At 47.5% G+C, this 20,341-nt stretch overlaps 1 protein-coding gene across 1 annotated transcript; it reads right to left on the minus strand.

Annotated features, from left to right (window-relative positions):
* Window positions 1-3,198: 3,198 nt before the first annotated feature.
* LOC144169445 (uncharacterized) lies at window positions 3,199-19,551 on the minus strand. Its single transcript, XM_077698608.1, has 3 exons — window positions 19,372-19,551; window positions 8,393-8,631; window positions 3,199-3,705 (listed from the first exon to the last, which is right to left on the minus strand). The coding sequence occupies exons 1-3, from the start codon at window positions 19,373-19,375 to the stop codon at window positions 3,406-3,408; spliced, it is 543 nt and encodes a 180-aa protein (XP_077554734.1). The 5' UTR covers window positions 19,376-19,551; the 3' UTR covers window positions 3,199-3,405.
* Between the last annotated feature and the right edge of the window lie 790 nt (window positions 19,552-20,341).

Here is a 20,341-nt window from a genome sequence, read left to right on the forward strand (position 1 = left end):
TTTCATCGAATTAATTCGCGAACAGTGGAGCAGGGCTTTTGGCGTGCGAGGACAAAAAAAGATGAGATTTTAGTTTTCTCCCGAGTTTCTATAGCCAGGATAACAGCTTTTCATGTTTACTTTCTTGTATATTGTCTGAATGTCCCAATGTATTTGTCTTAAAATGTTTCCAAGTGCGTCAAGAAGATTGCACTGCCATACTTCATGGAAGCAACGTTAATATTTCCGCCTTCGTCCGACAACTCTGCTCTTCGGCCATCCTGGCCCCGCTTTATGGTGCCTGTATTTACAACGTTGGAGGCCTAAAAAGGTTTGCCTGCCTGTTTTTTGGTATCTGAAACGCCCTTTTTTTACTGTGTAAAAATCCGGCCTCTACTCAACACTCTACTCATCCCCCATCTGACGTAGCAAGCCGTGTCACTAGCAGGGCTGACTTCCTCAGCTCCCGTTAAAGAGCCCTCTCTCTCTTTAAACACCAAAATGGCAATGTGGTCAGCGTAAGCCAAGACACGCTCTTCAGATGACTTTAAACGAAAACCGTTGATTCTCTCACTTCTTATGATGGCTAAACACAAGGCTTCCACATACAAACAAAAAAGCAACGGTGACAATGGGGAACCCCGACGCGCGGCTCGTTGAGCTTGAATGGGTTTGCTGATTGTTTTGTTTACAGCAAGGTGAATGCGGCACCCATTGTACGCAATGCGTAGTCCCTCACGAACACCTCAGCCTATATTTACATGTTGCAATGTGTCTAAAAGAAGTTCATGCGATACCAGATCAAATGCTTTTTCCAGGTCTATCTGGATCACGGCCAAAGCAATTTACATACTGTCACAACATTCGAGCACACTTCTGGCAGTATGCAAATTCGTGGCTATTGAACAGCCCTTTATTCCACACGTTTAGGGCGGTGCCACAATGTCCTTTATAATTGTCTCGAACGGATAACTAATATTTTCATTAAAAAATTAACAATCTACATTGGCCAAACTTTATTGTCCGATAAGCCTGAGTTTATTGTCGTCCTCTGATTTGTTATAAACACCGCGTGTGGCAATAGAAAAGAAGGTGGTAGCACCCCTGCTTAATAAGACTCGGTGTAAACATTCCGTAGAACAGGGCTAATATCATCCCTACCCTTTTACAGTAAACCTTCGCATTCTATTTCCGCTATCACCTTTGTATGTGCGTATCTTTTCTCTGAACTGGGCGCTCTTTTAGTACACGCTTCACCGAGAAGAAATCGTTCAGCTCTAGCGGGTACGAGCACACCATGATACCCTTCCTTGAACGTTCCGGACGGCTTCCACTCTTCTTTAACTGAAATGTCAAGAGAACTTTGTAGCAAGGCTTCCTTGCGTTTCTCCTCATTTTATTGTGCCCAATCTTTCCTGTTTAATTTTTATTTCCTGTTTAAAAAGTTCCCCATCTACTGGCAAAGTTGGTGTCGCCATCACTTCCGCGAATCTTTCGTGCGCATGTGTTTCATCTGTGTTTCTTGCTTCAACTGTGTTTCACCTGTGTTTCGCATGTGTTTCGTGCGCATGTGTTTCCGCGAATGCTTCTGGTTCCACTAGCTTGTTGTTCATTTTCCACACGCCCCAACAAAAGGCATTTCGTCGCTTTTGTGATCCTATCCAGCGTTATGAACGTTAACAGTCATCGCTGAACAACACAGAAATCACGTGATATTCTTGACCCTGTGGGAGAAGCCCAAGAAACTACACATTACCCAGACTCGCACGACTATAGCCTTGCAAGTGCACGCAGCGAACGGTGCCAGCACTACTCATACTATCCCCTACACCTACTGTATTCGGCGGCAATATCGTTCAGTACTGCCGTACTTGCACCCCTTAAAGTTGACGAACTACTTTTTGCGTGCGCGGAACACACAGAGTTAAAGTCGATCAATAATATTACGAGCCTCTCTGCATCTCCCCACATTCCCGTTTTCTCAGAGAGAGAGAGAGGGAGAGAACAAATGTTTATTTATCGAGCAGAGGCTGATGTGGAACTCGCCCCATGGACGGCATTCCTATTCCAGGATGCATTGACTTCGGCTGGCACTCCGTGCTCGGGTCACCAGAAGCCTACCTCTCCGGTGCCGCTGGCCTCTTTCGACGCGACGTGGGGAGGTGCCTTCGGCTGACCCGGCTGCTCCTTTTCAGGAGCGCACTGGCCAGCCTCAACCTCAACCCGTCCCGCTGGCGTCTGTTCCTTGGCCGCCTCACCGGTGGCTCCTGTCGTGGTTTCTTCCGCGTCTGCCTCGTCAAAAGGTGTGACACTTAGATATGTTTCCACATTTCATTGTTGTGTTTCTTTGCTCCAGTGGGCCTTACTTGTAAACTATCACTCGTGGTTGGTGGCCAACCGGTGCTTGTGGCAATATGCTAACCACAGATCTTGAGCGCTTGGCAAGTACTGACTACCAACTGTTTCGTGGCCGCATTTCACCTTGTAAACTTGCCCGACCTGCCGTACCACTTATGTCGCGCGCCTGTGATTCATGCTGGACGCAATGATCATGAAGTCTGTGGAGGCGTCTTGGTGCTTGTGGTACGTACGTGTGAGCATACCTGCCAGGTTCGACGCGATGGAATTAGGGAGATCTGTCAGGGGAGGGGGGATTAGAAGTAACACAATGGAATATTTTACTTGCATTATTAACTTAGTTACAACAGAGCACGTACCGAGCTGTGCCGTCCAGAATACTAACCTACACCGCCAGTCACTTGCTAAATCTTCAACCTGGCTGACGCTGCTCTTATCGGGAAGTCCTATGAATTACTGTCGCGGCAAACAATGTCCGCCTCTGCAACACTTCGCCAAAAGAACGTGACCGAGGGTTATCAGATAAGGATGCTCTGACACGGTGTGATTTTTTCCGCTCTGCTGAACTTCCTCTCGCATTCAGCGCTGCTGGGGTACTGACCGGTTCAACTTCTGCGCACGGCCGACTACGCTTTTTAATTTCTTCGCTGATAACGATGTCAAGTAGTGTAGGATTGCATTGCATTGTCAGGTAGCTCCGCCGCAATGAGGCCATACTCAAAGAAAGATTTAGCAAAACACGGGTATTTTTCGGGAGGTTTTTGTCTTGCTCGTACAATCGTACAAAAGCATCAAAATTCGGGAGTCTCCCGGATAATTCGGGAAACCCGGCAGGTATGTGTGAGTAATTAAACGCTCAAGAAAGGCACCTGTTAAACTAAACTTTATTAAAAGGTGATAAACCCCAGTATATATACAGTGGCGGCGGTAAGGTTCCGCATGGAAAACACGAGACAATATTTCCCGACCCCCCAATACACATTAACCCGATTCCTGCGCGCTTCGTACAGAGACACGTCAGGAATATCAGAGAACGCGGCAAATTCAGCGCTTCGCGGCATGCTTCATTCAGTGGTTTCTTCGCTCCCTGGCACGCAGGGCGAGCTTGGCGGCCCAGTGAGTTGGCTGCGGGTGGACGTGAACGCTGACGGGCGAGTGGTGACTGCGGTGACCCAGCAAGCCCGGCCGGTGGCCCAGCAGACCCGGGCGGTGGTGATGATGGTGGTGGCTGTCATTGTGGTGGGCAGCCGCCGCCACCCCGGCCACCGCGGCTCCTGCCATCATGCCCACGGCGGCTGCACCGGCCATTCCCATGCCGCTGCTGCCGTGCTGCTGGGGTGGTTGAGAGTACACCACTTGCTGCGGCGGCTGTGTTGAAAGAAAAAAGGTCGAGCAGCCATTAGCTAAGGTTCAAACCTGTGGGGTTTACCTAGCGTGTGTCTTCCTGAGTAGCGAACGCCATGGCAAACAACCCCTATAGCTTGTGCCAACACTACGGACAGTCATCATCACGACTAAATTAAGAGACATCGCCCGTTCTTAGGCGCTTTTTCGCAGAAGTAAAATTCGGATGCGGACACATCCAATTTAAAGGGTGAAGTGCAATTTCATTAGTAAGGGAAGGTCCGACTGCCGCAACGTTGATCCAAAATGTTTGTATACGCTCTAAAAAGTCCCCGTAGGGCTTCACAACAGCGCTCCAGAATGAACATTTGAACTCATCATCATCATCTGCCTATGTACGCCCACTGCAGGGCAAATGCCTCTCCCATGGATCTCCAATGATCCCGGTGCGGTGCTCACTGCGACCAATTCATCCCCGAAAACTTGTTGATCTCATCTGCCCATCTAACGTTCTGCCGCCCCCTGCCACGCCGGCCTTTTCTAGGGATCCACTCTGTTTCCCTTAATCACCAACGGTTATCTTGCCTTCGCGTTACATGCCCTGCCCACACCCATTTCTTCTTAATTTCTACTAATATGTCCTTAACACGCGTTTGTTTCCTGACCCATTCCGCTCTCTTCTTGTACCGTAGTGTTACACCTATCATCTTCCGCTCCATTGCACGCTGAGTCGTTCTCAATTTAAGTTGAACCCTCTTAGTGAGCCTCCAAGTTTCTGCCACGTAGGTGAGTACCGGTAAGATGCAGCTGCCATTCACTTTCTTCTTCAGGGACAATCGTAGGCTGCCATTGATTATCTAGGAATCCCTGCCGAATGCACTCCAGCCCATTCTTATCCTTCTAATTATCTCTGGCTCATGGTTGGGATCCGGGTTGACAACTTGGCCTGAGAAGATATATTCGCTTACCACTTCCTCTGCCTCGCCACCTATCTCAAACCGATGTGCTCTCCCGAGGTTATTGATCATTACTTTAGTTTTCTGCATATTGATTTTCAGGCCCACGGTTCTGAACTGCTGGTGCAGTGCGGTAAGAATTCTTTGCAATTCGTCCTCCTAGTTACTTACCAAGGCAACGCCATTAGCAAATCTGTGGCATTCTCCATTAACTCTTACTCCCACCTATTCCCAATCCAATGTTCGGAATACCTCTTGTAAGCATGCTGTGAATAGCATTGGAGAGATTGTGTCTACATGTCTGCGCCCTTCCTTGTCGGCATATTATATACCATTTGAAGTGACCGTGTGCAATTTCGGTGAATGCGAAGCGCAACTAATGATTTTACTAAAAAACGTGCATGTGCGCAGAAACAATATGCAAGGCGTGAATGGCGTTGTGCATTGCGCACCGTCCCTACGCAGATTCAAATTGAATATTCGGCGCCATCATTCGTAGAATTTGCACACTAGGCCACTTCGATTGGTCATTCCGGAGCATTGTGGTGAAGATACCCTCCGGAGACTTCGTAGAGACTTCTTAGGCTTACTCATTCATATTTACAGAACAGGACTGGTCATGCTTTCAGCTCCATCCGAAAAGCGTCTATATTCATAGTTTAGGCTCATTATCACGAAGACATTGCACCTCCCGGAAACGCAGATCAAGTTCCTTAAAGCTGCAACTCCGCGTTTGGAATTTTTTCACAGGAGCTGCTTTAGGCTAACTACCAGTTCGCCAACCGACACTATGTAAACTGGCTTTTCCACCTTGTTTGTTCTCTGCACGTGCCGTCCCTCGGCGCTCGTATTCATTTCTCGCTCTCGTTTTCTCAGTTCCTTGCCGGTGATGTCTACATGTGTTGTGGCTGACCGCACGTACTGTCCTCTCCCGTCGTACGTTCAAGCCTAATGTCAGCTATTACGAGGTCGAACTGCTCCGCACCCACCATTTCACTTCGGCATACTTTCTCCTTTGAACCACCTTGTTGCCGGCGGAGCTTCATGTTTTTTTATAAATGGCGTATACCATTTTCCCCTAGAAGTATTGCTTTCTAACAATGCATTTGTGTTTAAATGTGAAGCCAACATCAAGAAGATTGGTGTAAGTTAGTACTGGCTTTCCCACATTCTTGGTATCACGGTGAAACCAGCTAACAATGCAGTTTCATAATCATATGAGAAGTTGGATGACTAGCGGAGCTGTTTATGGGTTACTGGTTGACCACAAACTTCCTCTTCAACCACTCTGTCGCGCCACGGAAGTGTCCAACGGGACTTTAGCCACGACGAAGTGTTGCGTTTTCCTCCTCGCTGTATTCGGGGTCCCGACGGGCATTGTCCTTAAGGTTGGTGTCAGCGGCCCGATCGTCGTCGGTGGCCTCTTTCCGTCGTGCTCATAGGGAGTTAGCCTGTCTTTTTTTTTTTCTACCTGGCTGAGCTATCTGACTGCTGGATTTGGAGGTTTCCTCACGCTGAGGTTTCTTAGGGTGTTTGAGAATACGCCCCACTGCTAAATCGAGCGCCTGGATAACAAAGTAACACTCAATATTCATTTACAGCTCTGGGCCGCCAAGCGAATTTCTCTAGGCAGCGTGCATAACGTCAAATGGCTTTTTTTCTTACGCAAGTTAATTTGCAGTTGAAGGAGGAAAAAAATGGCCGCGTATCTGCTACTTTGAAAATGTCACCGAAAGACGATAGTTGACTGGTGCCCCTGCCAAGAAAATGCCTCCGTTCTCTTTTCCGATCACCTCTCATGCTGCTACTTTCCCATCTCGTTCCTCCCAAGATAACACGCTACAGGTTTCCTGAAGTCAACTTATATTTAACGCGTTCTACTGCTCCAAGTCGGGTGTCTCGATTCCAGCGCTGTCGTACGGCGGAGATGTGCTTCAATGGAGGCACCCTACTACAACATTTATAGAACCACGATGCCCTACTGCACGAGCGTTCCAAGCGGAACGTGGATCCTCTCTAGCGGAACCTTTCGTTGCTGTGATCATTTGATTTCTTAAATGCCGCAAAGAGGTAGCGCTGGCAACAGCAGGCGACGCTTTTCTGCCGTTGATGTAGTATTAAATTAGCTATCGCAAAAACCAATCCATGATTTTTTTTTCAATAAAGGACACTGCAAAAGCACTTATGTATTGATTTTCTGCCTTATATTGGCGTAATGTATTGTTCTTGTTCAACAATGTTTACAGGTATCAACATTGACACCGGACCTAGACGTTTAGATCCGGCTTTGGGTATATAAGACTATTGCGCTGCTTCTGTTTCACTTTGGTCGGGTGGCTGAATCAAGTCATAGACAGACAGACCACAATTTCTGCGCCCAAGAAAGACTATCGTCTTTAAAAAGAGCGCACCACAGCTTTGCGCTCAACTTCACATTCCGCTTTAGAATGAAAGTGCCACAGCATCGCATCATGCATGCACGGATAATCGATAACGACATCTAGCGTCGTTATCGATTATCATATCTGGCGCTCTTTGCCCTCGTCGGCCTTGCGCCATTAAACACAAACCATCATCATCATATCTAGCGTCGCCAATAAAATGGACGTTGTCGGAAGCGGAATTTGGGCCCTTAACTGGCTTCTTTCTCAGCTACGAAGTAGTGTTGAAAGGCACGGGCAAAGGAATATACAGCGACGCTTCACTAAGCCGGAATTCGATCCAATGGCAGGCAGTATACTTTCAAATATGTGGGAGACCAGCGCATGAGCGCACATGTACGTGCACTTCATTGTTCGCGTTACGTTGTATCTTCCTGTACAGTTCAATGTTTAGACGCATAGGCAGAGACTCGTCTTTACGCCCCCCTTCTCGTCGCGCCAACCGTCCCGTCTAAGTTGAAGGAATACACGGAAATTTCGTTGCTCTGACGTGCTCTATACCATGTTCTCTAAGCTCATATCAGAATAGTGCGCTTTCCGAGCTAAGCGGCAGACACATGAGCGTCTGAGCCATCCGGTTTCCGACAGGGTGAGGCAAAACATTGGGCGCGCTTAGGAGCGGCTGCTCCGAGGGTCTTCCGACATCCTAACTGGTTCTCGGAGCGGCAGACTCATTCTTTTCCGCTTATGTTTCACCCTGTAGCCATGTTTTGATAGGACAGCCTTAAAATATTTCACTTTAAAGGACCGGGTTCATTAAAACTGTTATTTGAACCTTTCTTTTGCGACATAGCAACCGGAGAATCTCGGCGCTCCTCGAATGAGTTGCCTATCCGGCCGCCAACGTTGCCATAGAATTACAAGTAGGGAAGTGGGAGGGGTATTTGGTGAGGGGTGATCTCTAAAGCGAAGCTTTCAGGCTCTCAACGATGTCTGTAGTCCACCCCAAAACGCACTGCAGGAAAAAAAAAGCTTTCTTTAAAGATGGTGATGATCGTACGTGAAGTGAAGAAGCAAACGCTTCCGGTGGTCGAAATCAAACCTACCTCCCTCGCGTTATGAAGCCGACGTCTATATGATTGCGCCATTTCGCCAGGGTGGAAGCAGTTTGGACTTGGAGAAGCGTGCACGGACGGGCCATGGAATGCCAGCCAGTATCGGCATAGCACTACAGAGCACAATCGCTTCTGGGTTGGTTCGTTCAGTGTTTGACTTGATTTTGGAAAGCTTCACGTTCACCTACCGTTGTCTTCGTTTCAACAAAGTAGTTTATTTCTCATTTAAAAACTCCAGAACTGCGAAACGGTAACTCACCGCTGTCTGCCCACCAGGAGCCTGTTGCACGATGACGGTCACAGGTGGCGCCGTCGGGGGAGGGGCCCCGTAGCCCGGGTTATAGGGTGGCTGGACGCCGGCTGGTGGAGGCGCGTATTGAGGTGGCTGCACTGTTCCCGGCGGTGGTGCAGGCGGGTACACAGGCTGCGTGTAGTATGGGGGCGGAGGTGCTGGCTGCGGTGGCGGCTGCACACCGACTGGAGGCGGATATCCACTGCCTGCAGCGAAGCGACGTCGTGAAAACATTGTTGACGAACTTAGGCAGCCTGTTCTACAACCCGCTCTGCACAAATGCGGCCACGGTTACTGCTCCCGGAAAGTTACTCTTTGTCGGTCGCTTGGATGACGAAGACAGAGGCTACTGTTCGGACTGATTTACGCATCAAAATCAGAATGTTTTGCGCATGTCAAGTATAGCCGCCTGAGGCATCAACTTTTTTTCTTTTTCTTTTTTGCATGAGTTGCTTCTTCTGTGGTGACCCCTTCTGGTGCACCGCGCGTTTTCCGCTGTAAACACATTACGCTGCATTTTAGTTTCTGCAAACTTGTTTCTCACGGTGTTAAAACGTGTGATTGGCCAATGCTCATATTCACACTAACGTAAAGAAAAAAATGTTCAAAAAAAAAAAAGAATGGTGACCGTGATGACGATGACGACCACCAAAAAGAGAACACGAAATTTGTTTAACGAATGGGGGAAACACAACCCTCCTGAACCATTGCACCCCACCCGACTTCTTTGCTAATGCAGCTGCGACATTGGGTGTTGCGTATTCACGGAGCAATTAGATGAACTGCACAGTCTCGGAGCGGAGAGGAAGCCTGTATACCCGGCAGAATACGGTAAAGCTGCAGTAAGGCGCCACATGAGGAACAGAGGCCCATAAAGAGTAATTAGGGTGAATTCTGTAAAGGATATAAAAGCAAAAAAAAAAAATAAAACAAAATGGCCCTTCAGCGTAGTGAATAAGCTTTAGATGGGGTGAGAAGTGACCAGATCGCCTGTAGATATAGGGCGGAGTGCGCGTGCGTGGCGCTCACGGTGCGGTGTATTAAGCCTGGTGCTCACACTTATGACCGATGCTTAACAATATCTCTAGTGACGACGCATATGCAGACTGCTAAGTACCGTAGTTAGCTGCAGGACTTCGACAACATTATGTGCAGTGATTTTCAGTCTTGTTGTTCCTGCCGATTTTTTTTTCATGCCAGTTAAGGACTTATTGTTCGGGTGACATGTACGTCACCCTGCATTTGCAAACTTTAAAAGATAAACTGCACAATCCTTTCGGACCTGCTGGAACAAGTGACACATTTTAAGTAAGCCGCGCCTTCAGAATACTTTTTAAATTATCAAGTATTGCTTTTTATTATGGCATTGCCTTGGCTAACAGGTATTACTGCCAACGCATGATAGCTGAAGGGGCAAGCATTTACTGCCCCTTTGTTGAAAATTATCACGACATTTTTAAAAGTGCCACTCCGTCCGGTGCTAGGCGTTTATTTTAGTTTTGTTGACTTTATTTGCTTCTTCGCATGGCTCTTCTCGAAACTGTCGCCGATGCAGCAATCCTGGAATTGGTGGTTATCAACCCTTAGGGCTATCAGCAGATATAGTTTTCCGGCAAAATTGTTGACGCCATTTGCGGGTAATTTGTTGCAGCTTTCCCCCTAATACATCGAAGATGAGATAAGGCTACAGGCATAGGTTTCGCTGCGCATGAAGTACCCTGGAATGGGGCTATTCCACCGACTGTCAGAACTATGTTCTAACATGATAGCGTGATGAGGCTCATTTCTCGGTTTTGCCGTGCCTGCTAGCCGTCCTTTATCAGCCGTGCTCATAAAGCGTCCGCGGAAGTACGTCATTGATGCCAACAGGAAACTGTACCCGCAGTCTTTCAATGCTTCTCTGGTCATGAAACTCCCGGCCAAGTTTCGTACGGGGACAAAGGCTACCGCGAGTGGCGCCACCGCAGATCGGAGGGCATTGGGCGGCCGCCGCTGCTCTGTAGCCAGACCGGCAGGCAGGAACGCAGTAGCAGCATGCCCGTTCGCACCAAATTTTTGCGCAACTCACAAAATGATAAGTCCATTTGAGCGGCCCATGACACGTAAAGCGAGAGCGCAATGCTGATAAGGCGGCGACCGTCTGTTTGATCTTACTCCGTGGTCCGTTCCCTGCCAAACGCGCTCTGACCACTCCCCCAGCTGCCTTCTGATCAACACCAGCGCCGCGGCGCGGCAGCGTACGAAGCTCTCCCATAGCGTGACGGCGAAGTTTCTTGACCAGAAAGGCATTGAAGGACTCTGCTATAACTGAGGCAGCCAGATACAAGGGCTCTCCCGAATCGGGAGTACAGAGCAGCGACAACTAGATTATGGAAAAGAAGACAATAGGGAGTTTTAGCTAACCGTTTTCGACGGTCCGCTCCTGTATCAGCGGCAGGCTCAGCGCAACCGGAGCCAATGCCGTTCGCGGCCAAGCGCACCATACATGCGCAATGGCGCTCCCGCTTGCTATCGGAGCGGAGCGGGCCGTGAAAAACGGTCAGCTAAAACTGGCTAATAATACCACAGCCGAGACGATGAAAAAGATTTAAGCAGGCGCTCTGCTGCGCAGTGAAGTTCGTTTTACGCGGCATGGGTAGTCGAATGCTCGGAAGACAGTCTCCAGCCGCGCTCAGAACTTACGCCACCACCAAAACGCCTTTCCAAACGATACTAATGGCCAGCGCTACCCAACATAGCGTCAGCCCGCATAAAAGGGTGCGAAAATTAACGCCGGTATCTCGATCGATCGATCGATTAATCGCTTGATTGATTGATTGATTGATTGATTGATTGATTGATTGATTGATTGATTGATTGATTGATTGATTGATTGATTGCACGGTTTAACGCGCCGACGCAACGCAGGCGATGAGGAGCGCTGTAGTGGAGGGCTCCGGGTTAATTTTGACCACCTGGATATCTGTAACGTGCGCCGAAATCTCGTACAAACGGACGTTTTTGCTTTTGCCAACGCCAGGATCTTAAAACCCAGGTAAACCTTTACAACCGAGTGTGCGGCTTTTAATTACAAAAATTTTTAAATGGTTTTTCGAATTTTTCGCGGCCGTGCCACCGCCGCAAGCTCTTTCCGGCAAACGATGGATGACGTCACGTGGCTAACTTACAAAACGTAAGAATAGGCCAGCATGTGATTTCAGAAAACTGCCTCGTAATAATCGTTGGCATCGCCCTACAAAGACGCGACAAAGCCGATGATGCAATTTCCAAAATACCGGAAATATTTGAACATTTACCCCACATTCTAAAACTCACATACAGAAGAAGAAGACGATTAAAAGAGGAAACGACAAAACTTATGTTACTTATGTAGGCACTGATCACAACCCGGATATCGCTAGGCCTGCCATACCTTAAACTTACCGCATTGAAGACAGACAAAAAAGCACCTTCTACCTTTAATTTTTTTATGATTACCGCGCAGGTCCTAAATTTTGTCGTATAATAACTTCGAACATATCAGAGAGACCACTCTACTAGCACAAAAGGAGCCTCTGGGAAAAGAATGTACGACAGGACATACAATAGAATATATGCTACACCCCCCGATAAAACATCTGGACGCCATGATGGATATGTCACCGATCCAGCCGTTGTGCATAAAATCCCTCATTCTACCCGAAAATATAAACTCAAGCATACACAAGGAGCTAGGATTAAAGTGCGTTGACGAAAGCCCCAAAACTATGAAAACACAGTCTACGACGAGGCTGGGACGTTTGAAAGGACGAAGGCAACAATTGTCGTAGTAGACTACCGTGGCAATTCCTGTGACTTCATTACCCTCGTACACACAAAAACAGAAAAGCAGGAGTCCTATTTGGGATTTTACCATTCGCGTAATTACCAAATGAATGCTCAAACATCGGGGATCTCAACGCCGAAAAATCGCACTCTGCGCAGGATACAAAGTAACACATATACCCGCACGTCTTCATGGGCGAAGATGTTAAATCGAAAACGTGCGCATTAAGCGTAAGCTTTGTCAAAAACGGGAAAACACCCAGTCTCCTTACGCAACCTGCTTATATTAAGGATATGCTCAGGGGTGAACAAATCATACATTGCACATTACAGTCACATCGACACATACCAGATTGTCTTGGCCAGAAAGAGAAAGAGAATAAACTTTTTTACGAGCATCGTAATGTGGGTGGGGTCCTAAGTCCAGCACTGCATTAGACTCCTGCTGCAACGGCCCTTTCCACCATCCTAAGCTGAGATTCGGGACCGAAGCTGAACAGCTCCTCGGTACGAATTTAAAACGCAAAGATTCAGACAGCGGAAGAACGGGACAAGGACAAGCGCTTGTCCTTGTTCCGTTCGTCCGCTGTTTGAATTTTTGTGCTTTAATTCATACAATGGATTACAAAATAGCTCGAACTCACACGTTAAGTTATATTTCTAGTTATAAGCGCTTGTCCTTGTCCCGTTCGTCCGCTGTTTGAATTTTTGTGCTTTAATTCATACAATGGATTACAAAATAGCTCGAACTCACACGTTAAGTTATATTTCTAGTTTTAAGCGCTTGTCCTTGTCCCGTTCGTCCGCTGTCTGAATTTTTGCGCTTTAAATTCGTACAATGGATTACAAACTAGCTCGAACTCACACATTGTTAAGCTCCTCGGTCTCTCAATGCTCACGGGAAGGGTGCGCGATTCTTTGAATCTTGGGTTTTGTCGAACACTCCCATACCATGCGGTACAGGGTGCCCGGAGCAGCGCGAAATTCGCACAGCGGGGAGTTGGATGAAGCAAGTGGAGTTAGGTCGGACGAGTAACGGTATCTGTTTGGAGGAGCCGGAGGCAGTGCTCCTGCCCCTTCTTGTCCCCTTAACATCAGCATCAGCCGATGCTGGGGCCCTGGAGTTTCGGTGCTACCCTTGGAGTTTACCTTCTTTTTACCCCCTCTTCCCAAACTTCCACAGAATCTTTCTCAATAAAGGTATCTTAAGTGTGCGTGACTGTGTGTTATAAAAAAACAAACACCTTAAGCCAAGCCAAGACCCTAGAAAATAAACACTTTGAAACAGTGACACTGTCAACTTATTGCTCAAAGTAGCAAGTACAGTTCAGCCGCGACATTTGACGTTCAAATCTAAAGCCATGAAAGCATAAATGGCCTCTGCCCTCCCTGTACCACAGGGATTAAAAGATTGTTGCTGGTTGTTTAGCCCTCGTCGCTCAGCTGCAGTTCTTAGAAAGCATACATGGTAAATGCATAACCTCAAATACAAAATGCTCCCTTCTTGCCAAAAAGAAAAAAAAAATGCTATCGTGTGATACATCTTAAGGCCTAAACGTAGATGTCAGCTGCAACTTTTTTTAACGAAAGCCTTTCCAATGGTTTCTGAACACAAAGCGGTAGCCTGCGCTGTGCACGCAATATTCGCGCGTAGAGTGCAATACCGGATGCGAACGACAACAACAACAACAACAAAAAAGACAAGGTGATGTGATAACGCATCTCTCATTCGTGGCTCAGCAGCGTGACGACACCACAAGTTAACGTTACGTCCAGTATGCGTGGCCGGAAGTTGCAATGGCCTGTGCGTCACTCGACATTCAGCCCCTCGTGCAATAACGGTGGAAGAGATACTACAGATTTGCTGTTTTTCTCTTTCCGATTCTCAGATCTTCAACTAAATGAAATATTTTCTAGGTCGACGGATGACTCATTTAGTGCTTTCACTATTCAAGAAAGTTAAACTTTGATTTCGGGCAAGGACCTATTCCGCTTGTTAGTGTTCATTTGAAGCAGTTTTCCCCGGGACAACAGCTGCCGTAGATCTGTACTTTTGCAGCAACTTCTAGCCGGATATTTCAAGAACATTTACCTTGATAGCAAAGACTAGCCATAACATTTGCTCTCTGACGGCAATTTTGTTACACGCAGATGTCATCAAAAATCAATGAAAGTTCAAAATTTGTTCTTTATTTGTCTTTTGATTGCACATTTGATTGATATTTGTCGTTTGATTTCCGGTGCACATAGGTATCATTACTATAAATAAAAGCCATGGAGCTGCATGTGAATGAACGCTGTACTGTACTCTTTGTCTTCTGAGAAGACTGGTAATAACGACTATTGAACTAAGCCTATGTGGTCTTTCGCGTTTTGGAAGCTATCGTCGCTACTGTTGATCGAACTTCAACGTGTGTGTGTGTGTGCGTGTGTGCGTGTGTGCGTGTGTGTGTGTGTGTGTGTGTGTGTGTGTGTGTGTGTGTGTGTGTGTGCGTGTGCGTGTGCGTGTGCGTGTGCGTGCGTGCGTGCGTGCGTGCGTGCGGCGTGCGTGCGTGCGTGCGTGCGCGCAATTTATGCACAGTTTCCAGTTTTTTTGTTTTTTAAACAATTTTTTTAAAACAATTTATGCACAGATGTTTCCAGTGCTTATAGACTGCTTTCCATTCAGCAGAATCAGTCGACTGATGGCTGGCTCGCCGCAATAACCCCAAGTGAGAGCCAAGAAGATGGTACCGTGAGTGTCTGAAATAACTATCTGCGCGATGGGGTAGCGTTCTTGAACTGGTTGTAACCAGTACCAGAACGCTAGAAAATGTACAAACCCGCTACCGTCCGTGGCTCGAGCGCACACCACTAAGAGTTCTCATCTCTGCACCAGAGACAGCCCTGATTATATCCCTGTCATCGTCCTCCTCAGTCGATCTCAGCACCTTTCCCTTCCCCCTTCTAGGGCACGCACGGTTCCGGCCGCGACGGATCACTGCACAAGTGTCGCGCGGTATGCATACGAATACGCGTGCACCAATTAGCGTGTGCGCTAATTGATGGCGCACGTGTTTAACCTCCGCGCCGATTTCGCTGCACCTGCTACCCCAGTAATGACGATATCTTTGCAGTTGCAGTTCGGGCTCAAAGAGTGCATATAAGAACGATAGGATTAAACACGACAACAGACACGACAACTGGCCGGCATTGTTCTTTAAACGTCTTACACAGATCACAATAACATGTATTTCTAAAATGTCTATCCCCTTACCCGAATTCCCCAGTGAAGAGTTTTAACTTCCATGCCTTTCCATTTGTTTTTATCCTCCTCCTCCTCCCTCTATAGAAACAGGAACGGGGATTGTACCCTTTGGTACGATTGCCTTACACTTCGTCGCCTGCCACGATTTTTCGTGCTACCTACATGCAATGGGACCAGTCGCCTTTGCACAACCGCATCGACACCTGTAACGCACCTAGAGTATTTATTAAAGTTCTCTCTGCGTTTATCAACATTTGCGTTAAGCCTACCTCCCCATTTTCGGCATCAAAGAATGGAAATGGACTTGAATGGTGCAGCCATTTAAGGAATGAGAATCGTCTCAGTTTTCAAGTTACTAGGAAGTGAAGGACATTCATTCATGCTGAATTTCCATTACTCCTAGACGTAATGTACCAATTGGAAAGGGGCCTATGGTAGAATCAAAAATGTAAACACAACCATGGTTAGCTCACGACGGGCTGGGAGCGGAAAAGTTGGAAGGCAAACAGGATGTGTTCAGTTGCAAGTGTAATCATCGATAGAGTTAAATCTGCAAGGATTTAAATCACTTGAAAGAAACATGGTTGAGTGCACTATGCACTCCCTTCCTTGTTTTTCTAGTATGCTGCTTAGTATATTTGTATGCCCTGCTCTGTGTTAAATTTCTCATTCCGGTTTTTGTTATTTCTTTTATGTGAAAAATTGCATCCCTTTCTTTAAGTGGTCTTTGAAGTGTTCACTTTTGATCGCGTACACTGGAACAACTTGCTATTTTCTTGAAATGCTGCATAGCAATGCAAAACATACACGAAGCGAGGCACAGACCGGAGCCTTTTGCCTCGCTTACCTTGGCAGCAGTGTGTATTCTCCTGTTGTAGTTTGAATGTACTGACTGTAAACGCTGTCTGTCAGAAATAAATTGAATTGAATAGAGGTGCCAATACGGAACTAGGCGACGAAGCTGGATTATTCAGCCCATGGATGAGAGGGAAAAAAACTTTTCCTTGCCTTCCGGTCCCCTTTTTTACAACCTGCGTAACGATGCTGCCCTCTATGTCGGGGCGGATCATATTAGTCACGGCCCCTGCTGACACCTGGTGAGACCACCTTGTACTACCCGGAAGGCATGCGGTGACACGTGGCGTTGCAAAGAGGAAAACTGGGAAACCACCTAAAACTACACTTCAGATGTGCAGAACGTGTTTTTTCAGTTGGTTTCTATGTGCAAAAACACCCTCTCGCTCTTGACGGGCTGTTTCGATAAGTTCCCTCCAACATGGGGGTGGTTGCGTCATGGTCGCCCCCGAAACGATGCTGCACTTTTGGCGCAGGTGTTGCGCCTTTGTTTGCACAGCTTTTAAGACATGTTTGCGCCGGGACGGGCACGTTGGGTGTGTCACAAAAAAAAAAATCCTTTCCGAAGTGGCCACAGGTGAAAGAGGAATACTGGTTAACAGTAAAAAAACGAAATTAAATAACTACGGACGCATACCCAAAATTGAATGCCAGAGAAACTGTTATTCCGCTCATTATGACGCAAAGAAAAACCCTGTCAAGCTAGTAGGTTGGCTTGAGTAATTTTTCTTGTTATTCAATCTGCCATTGTTGGTCGTTTTGCTCTTGTAGGTGTCAACAGAAAGCCGCAACTCAGTAACATATTTCCCACAGTTAGTGCGCATTACGCACTCTGCGTAGTCATGTTCACCGCATCCATTTTCATTGTAAACAAGACTATATCAGCGCAGCACGTAACACCAGCCAAGAATAGATAATGATCTGCCTCCACTCCCCACCCATTATCCAAAGCACCCGCAAACGCCAGCGATTGGCCAAGAATGACTGGGAGCTATGACTACAGTGTAATAATTCACCGCACCAATCAATAAATCCCTTCAAATCAAGGAATAAGTTAGAACAGTGTCAGTTTTATCATACTCCGAAATTTTCAACGTCCCTGTGTGCTCAACCACCAATTGTTCAATTCCAGATTGAGAATAACCTGCTAACTACGTATGAAAAGCAATGCTGTGAATTATCCCAGGCCACCCGGAGTAGAAACGTTGTCCCGGGGAAAGGGTTGAAAGTTTGGCTATTTATTAATAATGCATCGCAAAAAACAAACTGCGCTCAAATTAACGGGGACAGGAACACATGAAGACAGCACAAGCGCAGACTCGCAGGTGTTTAATTATTATACACATGAAAGCCTTAAAAGGAGCCATAAAGACAAAACACCAGTTTGGTTCATTCAAAAGATTGCCTCGCTAGAATCATACTTACACCAGATTTAACGTAAACTTCGCACAAATAAGCGATATAATTACGAAAATGGGGAATATGGCCACGCGACCCACTAGCCCACTTCCCGCAACATAACCTATGATGTCACGCTAGAATCATACTTACACCAGATTTAACGTAAACTTCGCACAAATAAGCGATATAATTGGGAAAATGGGGAATATGGTCACGTGACCCACTAGCCCACTTCCCGCAACATAACCTATGATGTCATACCAGCCAGCTCTGCGATTGGCGGGGGGCGGCAAAAGCAAACGCAAATTAGGCAGAGCTTATAAGCTTGCCGAACGAGCTATTTGCGCTTAAATTTAGGGCACATTCTTGTTATATCAGTAAGAATGGTCGGATAAACAATGGAAGAAGTTACGAAAGCGCACGTAAACATAGAAGTACCGATGCGTACTGCTGTTGGTGCTGCGCGCACTATGCTTGGTTTAGCTGCACACGACTGCGGGGCTTTGGATTGTCTCAGACGACACTGGCCGACTGACGCAAGTAACGGTGTCTTACGTGACCATATTTGACGAGCGAGCACTATGTTTCCCGAAGCGATTATTTTCTCCCAGAACAAAAACAAGCCAGGATTAAATACTGACAAAAGCAAACCTAAGGCAGAAAACGGCCTGATGATGATGATGATGATCTGTGGTCGTACCCTTTGTATCGGGCGGGCTCCAACATTGGTGCCCAGACCGTATAAACTGTTCACACACAAACCTTAAAAAAACAGCACACAAAAACACACGAAAGGACAATTTCGGAGAGCTCAGTTTCGTTCTCCGGGGAGCCGGTGCGTACGGTATGCTTGGTTTGGCGGCGCCATCTAGGTTCACTAGCGGTAAACAAGACTTCCCAATCGGCTGCAGAGTGGTCGGTTTCGGCGAAGTCATTGCAGACCGCGAAAAGGCACGATTTAGCGGGAAAATCACAATTTTAACTTGAATTAATTAATTTCTCAGTGAATAAAGCATCGTTCGCATTCGGACAAGCGCTGCGGGCACTATAAAACACGAAATCTTTCGAATAGCACAAACTTGTATTTTGTCTTCATGGCTCCTTTAAATGCCGAAGCGCCCAATCGACACGCCCAGATGCGTCACAGTTCTCGGCGCACTCGGCCGCACGTCCAGAAAACAGTAACAACAGAACCACAAAACAACGTTTGAGGCGCACGAATAGCGCGAAAAAGCAAAGATAACCGCTCACACATGGGTTAACATTCCCCTTCCTCCCCAATACGCATGCCCAGAAGAGGCACCGAAATCGCGCTTACTGCGCACCTAAGTATGCGACTTCACGACTAAGCAGGGCGATAGACGGACGACTGATGCAATCCAAACCAGCTTTTCCCGAAGAAACCTTCACCCGCACTCGTGTGGAGTTAGCCAGCAAACATGACTGCCTTCATTGCCTTTGAACAGCTTGTCGACTCGAAGCTGTCTACCCCGCGAGGGAATGATCGACAAAATCAAGGATTGTAACAACTGCCATCTCCTTTAGTTATACCCATACCCCGATAAAGCCGAAATGCAGCGGCACTCCACCGTGAAACTCACTCTCGACCATTTTGTCAAGAGAAGGTTGCATCACTCACTCATGTTTGGAGTTGGCGGAGGGCGGAGGTCAACCGTGGTCTATGAACGCAATTTGAAGCTCGGTGTCCTCTCTGGAGCACTCGTCTAGATCCGCTCGGCGTTCGCTTCACCAATGGATTCCGGGCGATTGGACGTTTTTACGGCAAACAGTGCATGCCGGCAGAAAGCGTGCCTTATCCGTTCGGACACTATCTCGGTGCCGAAGGTTACCTCCCGTTCTATCGGTTCCACTCTCCCTCTTTGTGTACGATGCCCTGAGCGCCGCGCTGTGTGCCTGCCTGTTGCAGTGGCCCCTCCACCTCCATCCACTCGCTCAGTATCCTCCCCCTCTACTCGTCTCCTCTTTCCCGGCGCCTTCTTTCCATCTCCATGAGCAACGCACGTGTAGCGACAGGTTCGACGTCATCGCACCGACAACAACAGCGCGCGCTGATGCACCCAGCTGGATTGAATCGTTTCCCCCTCGCGGGACGTTTGCTCGGTCGCGTAGCCTTGATCGAGCGCACGACCCACGACCGAGGACTCAGTCACTGTGCGTGCGAGCGCACATTCCACTTGCAGTTAACTTGAAACGGGCCGAAGGCCTTCCCGTTCCGATGTTGCCGCCATATCCGCATACGTGTACACAGTTCCACACGCGTTTTGAGCTCGGGGGTTCGTCCGCTTCCGCCGTTGCTAGGCTCTTCCTGCGAGCTAGTTTTTTCGGCCCCGATAATGTTCCGTACGCACGAACTGCTACAAGCGGGGCGTCCTTATCTGCGGGTCGCTGTGACTCATTGTCTTCGCAAACTTGTTTTTCTACTTGGGCTTGTTGCGCCACATGGCATCGATATTGCACAGCTACCGATTTCATGGCTTCAGTCACTAGTGTGAGTCGGCGCTAGAGATAGCTGCGGTGCGTAGACACGTAATTGTGTTCTTTATTGCTGCTTTCACCCAATCCTGGATGAAAAAACTGAATTTGCTTTT

The sequence above is a fragment of the Haemaphysalis longicornis genome, unplaced genomic scaffold, assembly GCF_048455015.1.
Source record: "Haemaphysalis longicornis isolate Haplotype H1 unplaced genomic scaffold, Haemaphysalis longicornis Haplotype H1 scaffold_2, whole genome shotgun sequence".
NCBI classification, from domain to species: Eukaryota; Metazoa; Arthropoda; class Arachnida; order Ixodida; family Ixodidae; genus Haemaphysalis; species Haemaphysalis longicornis.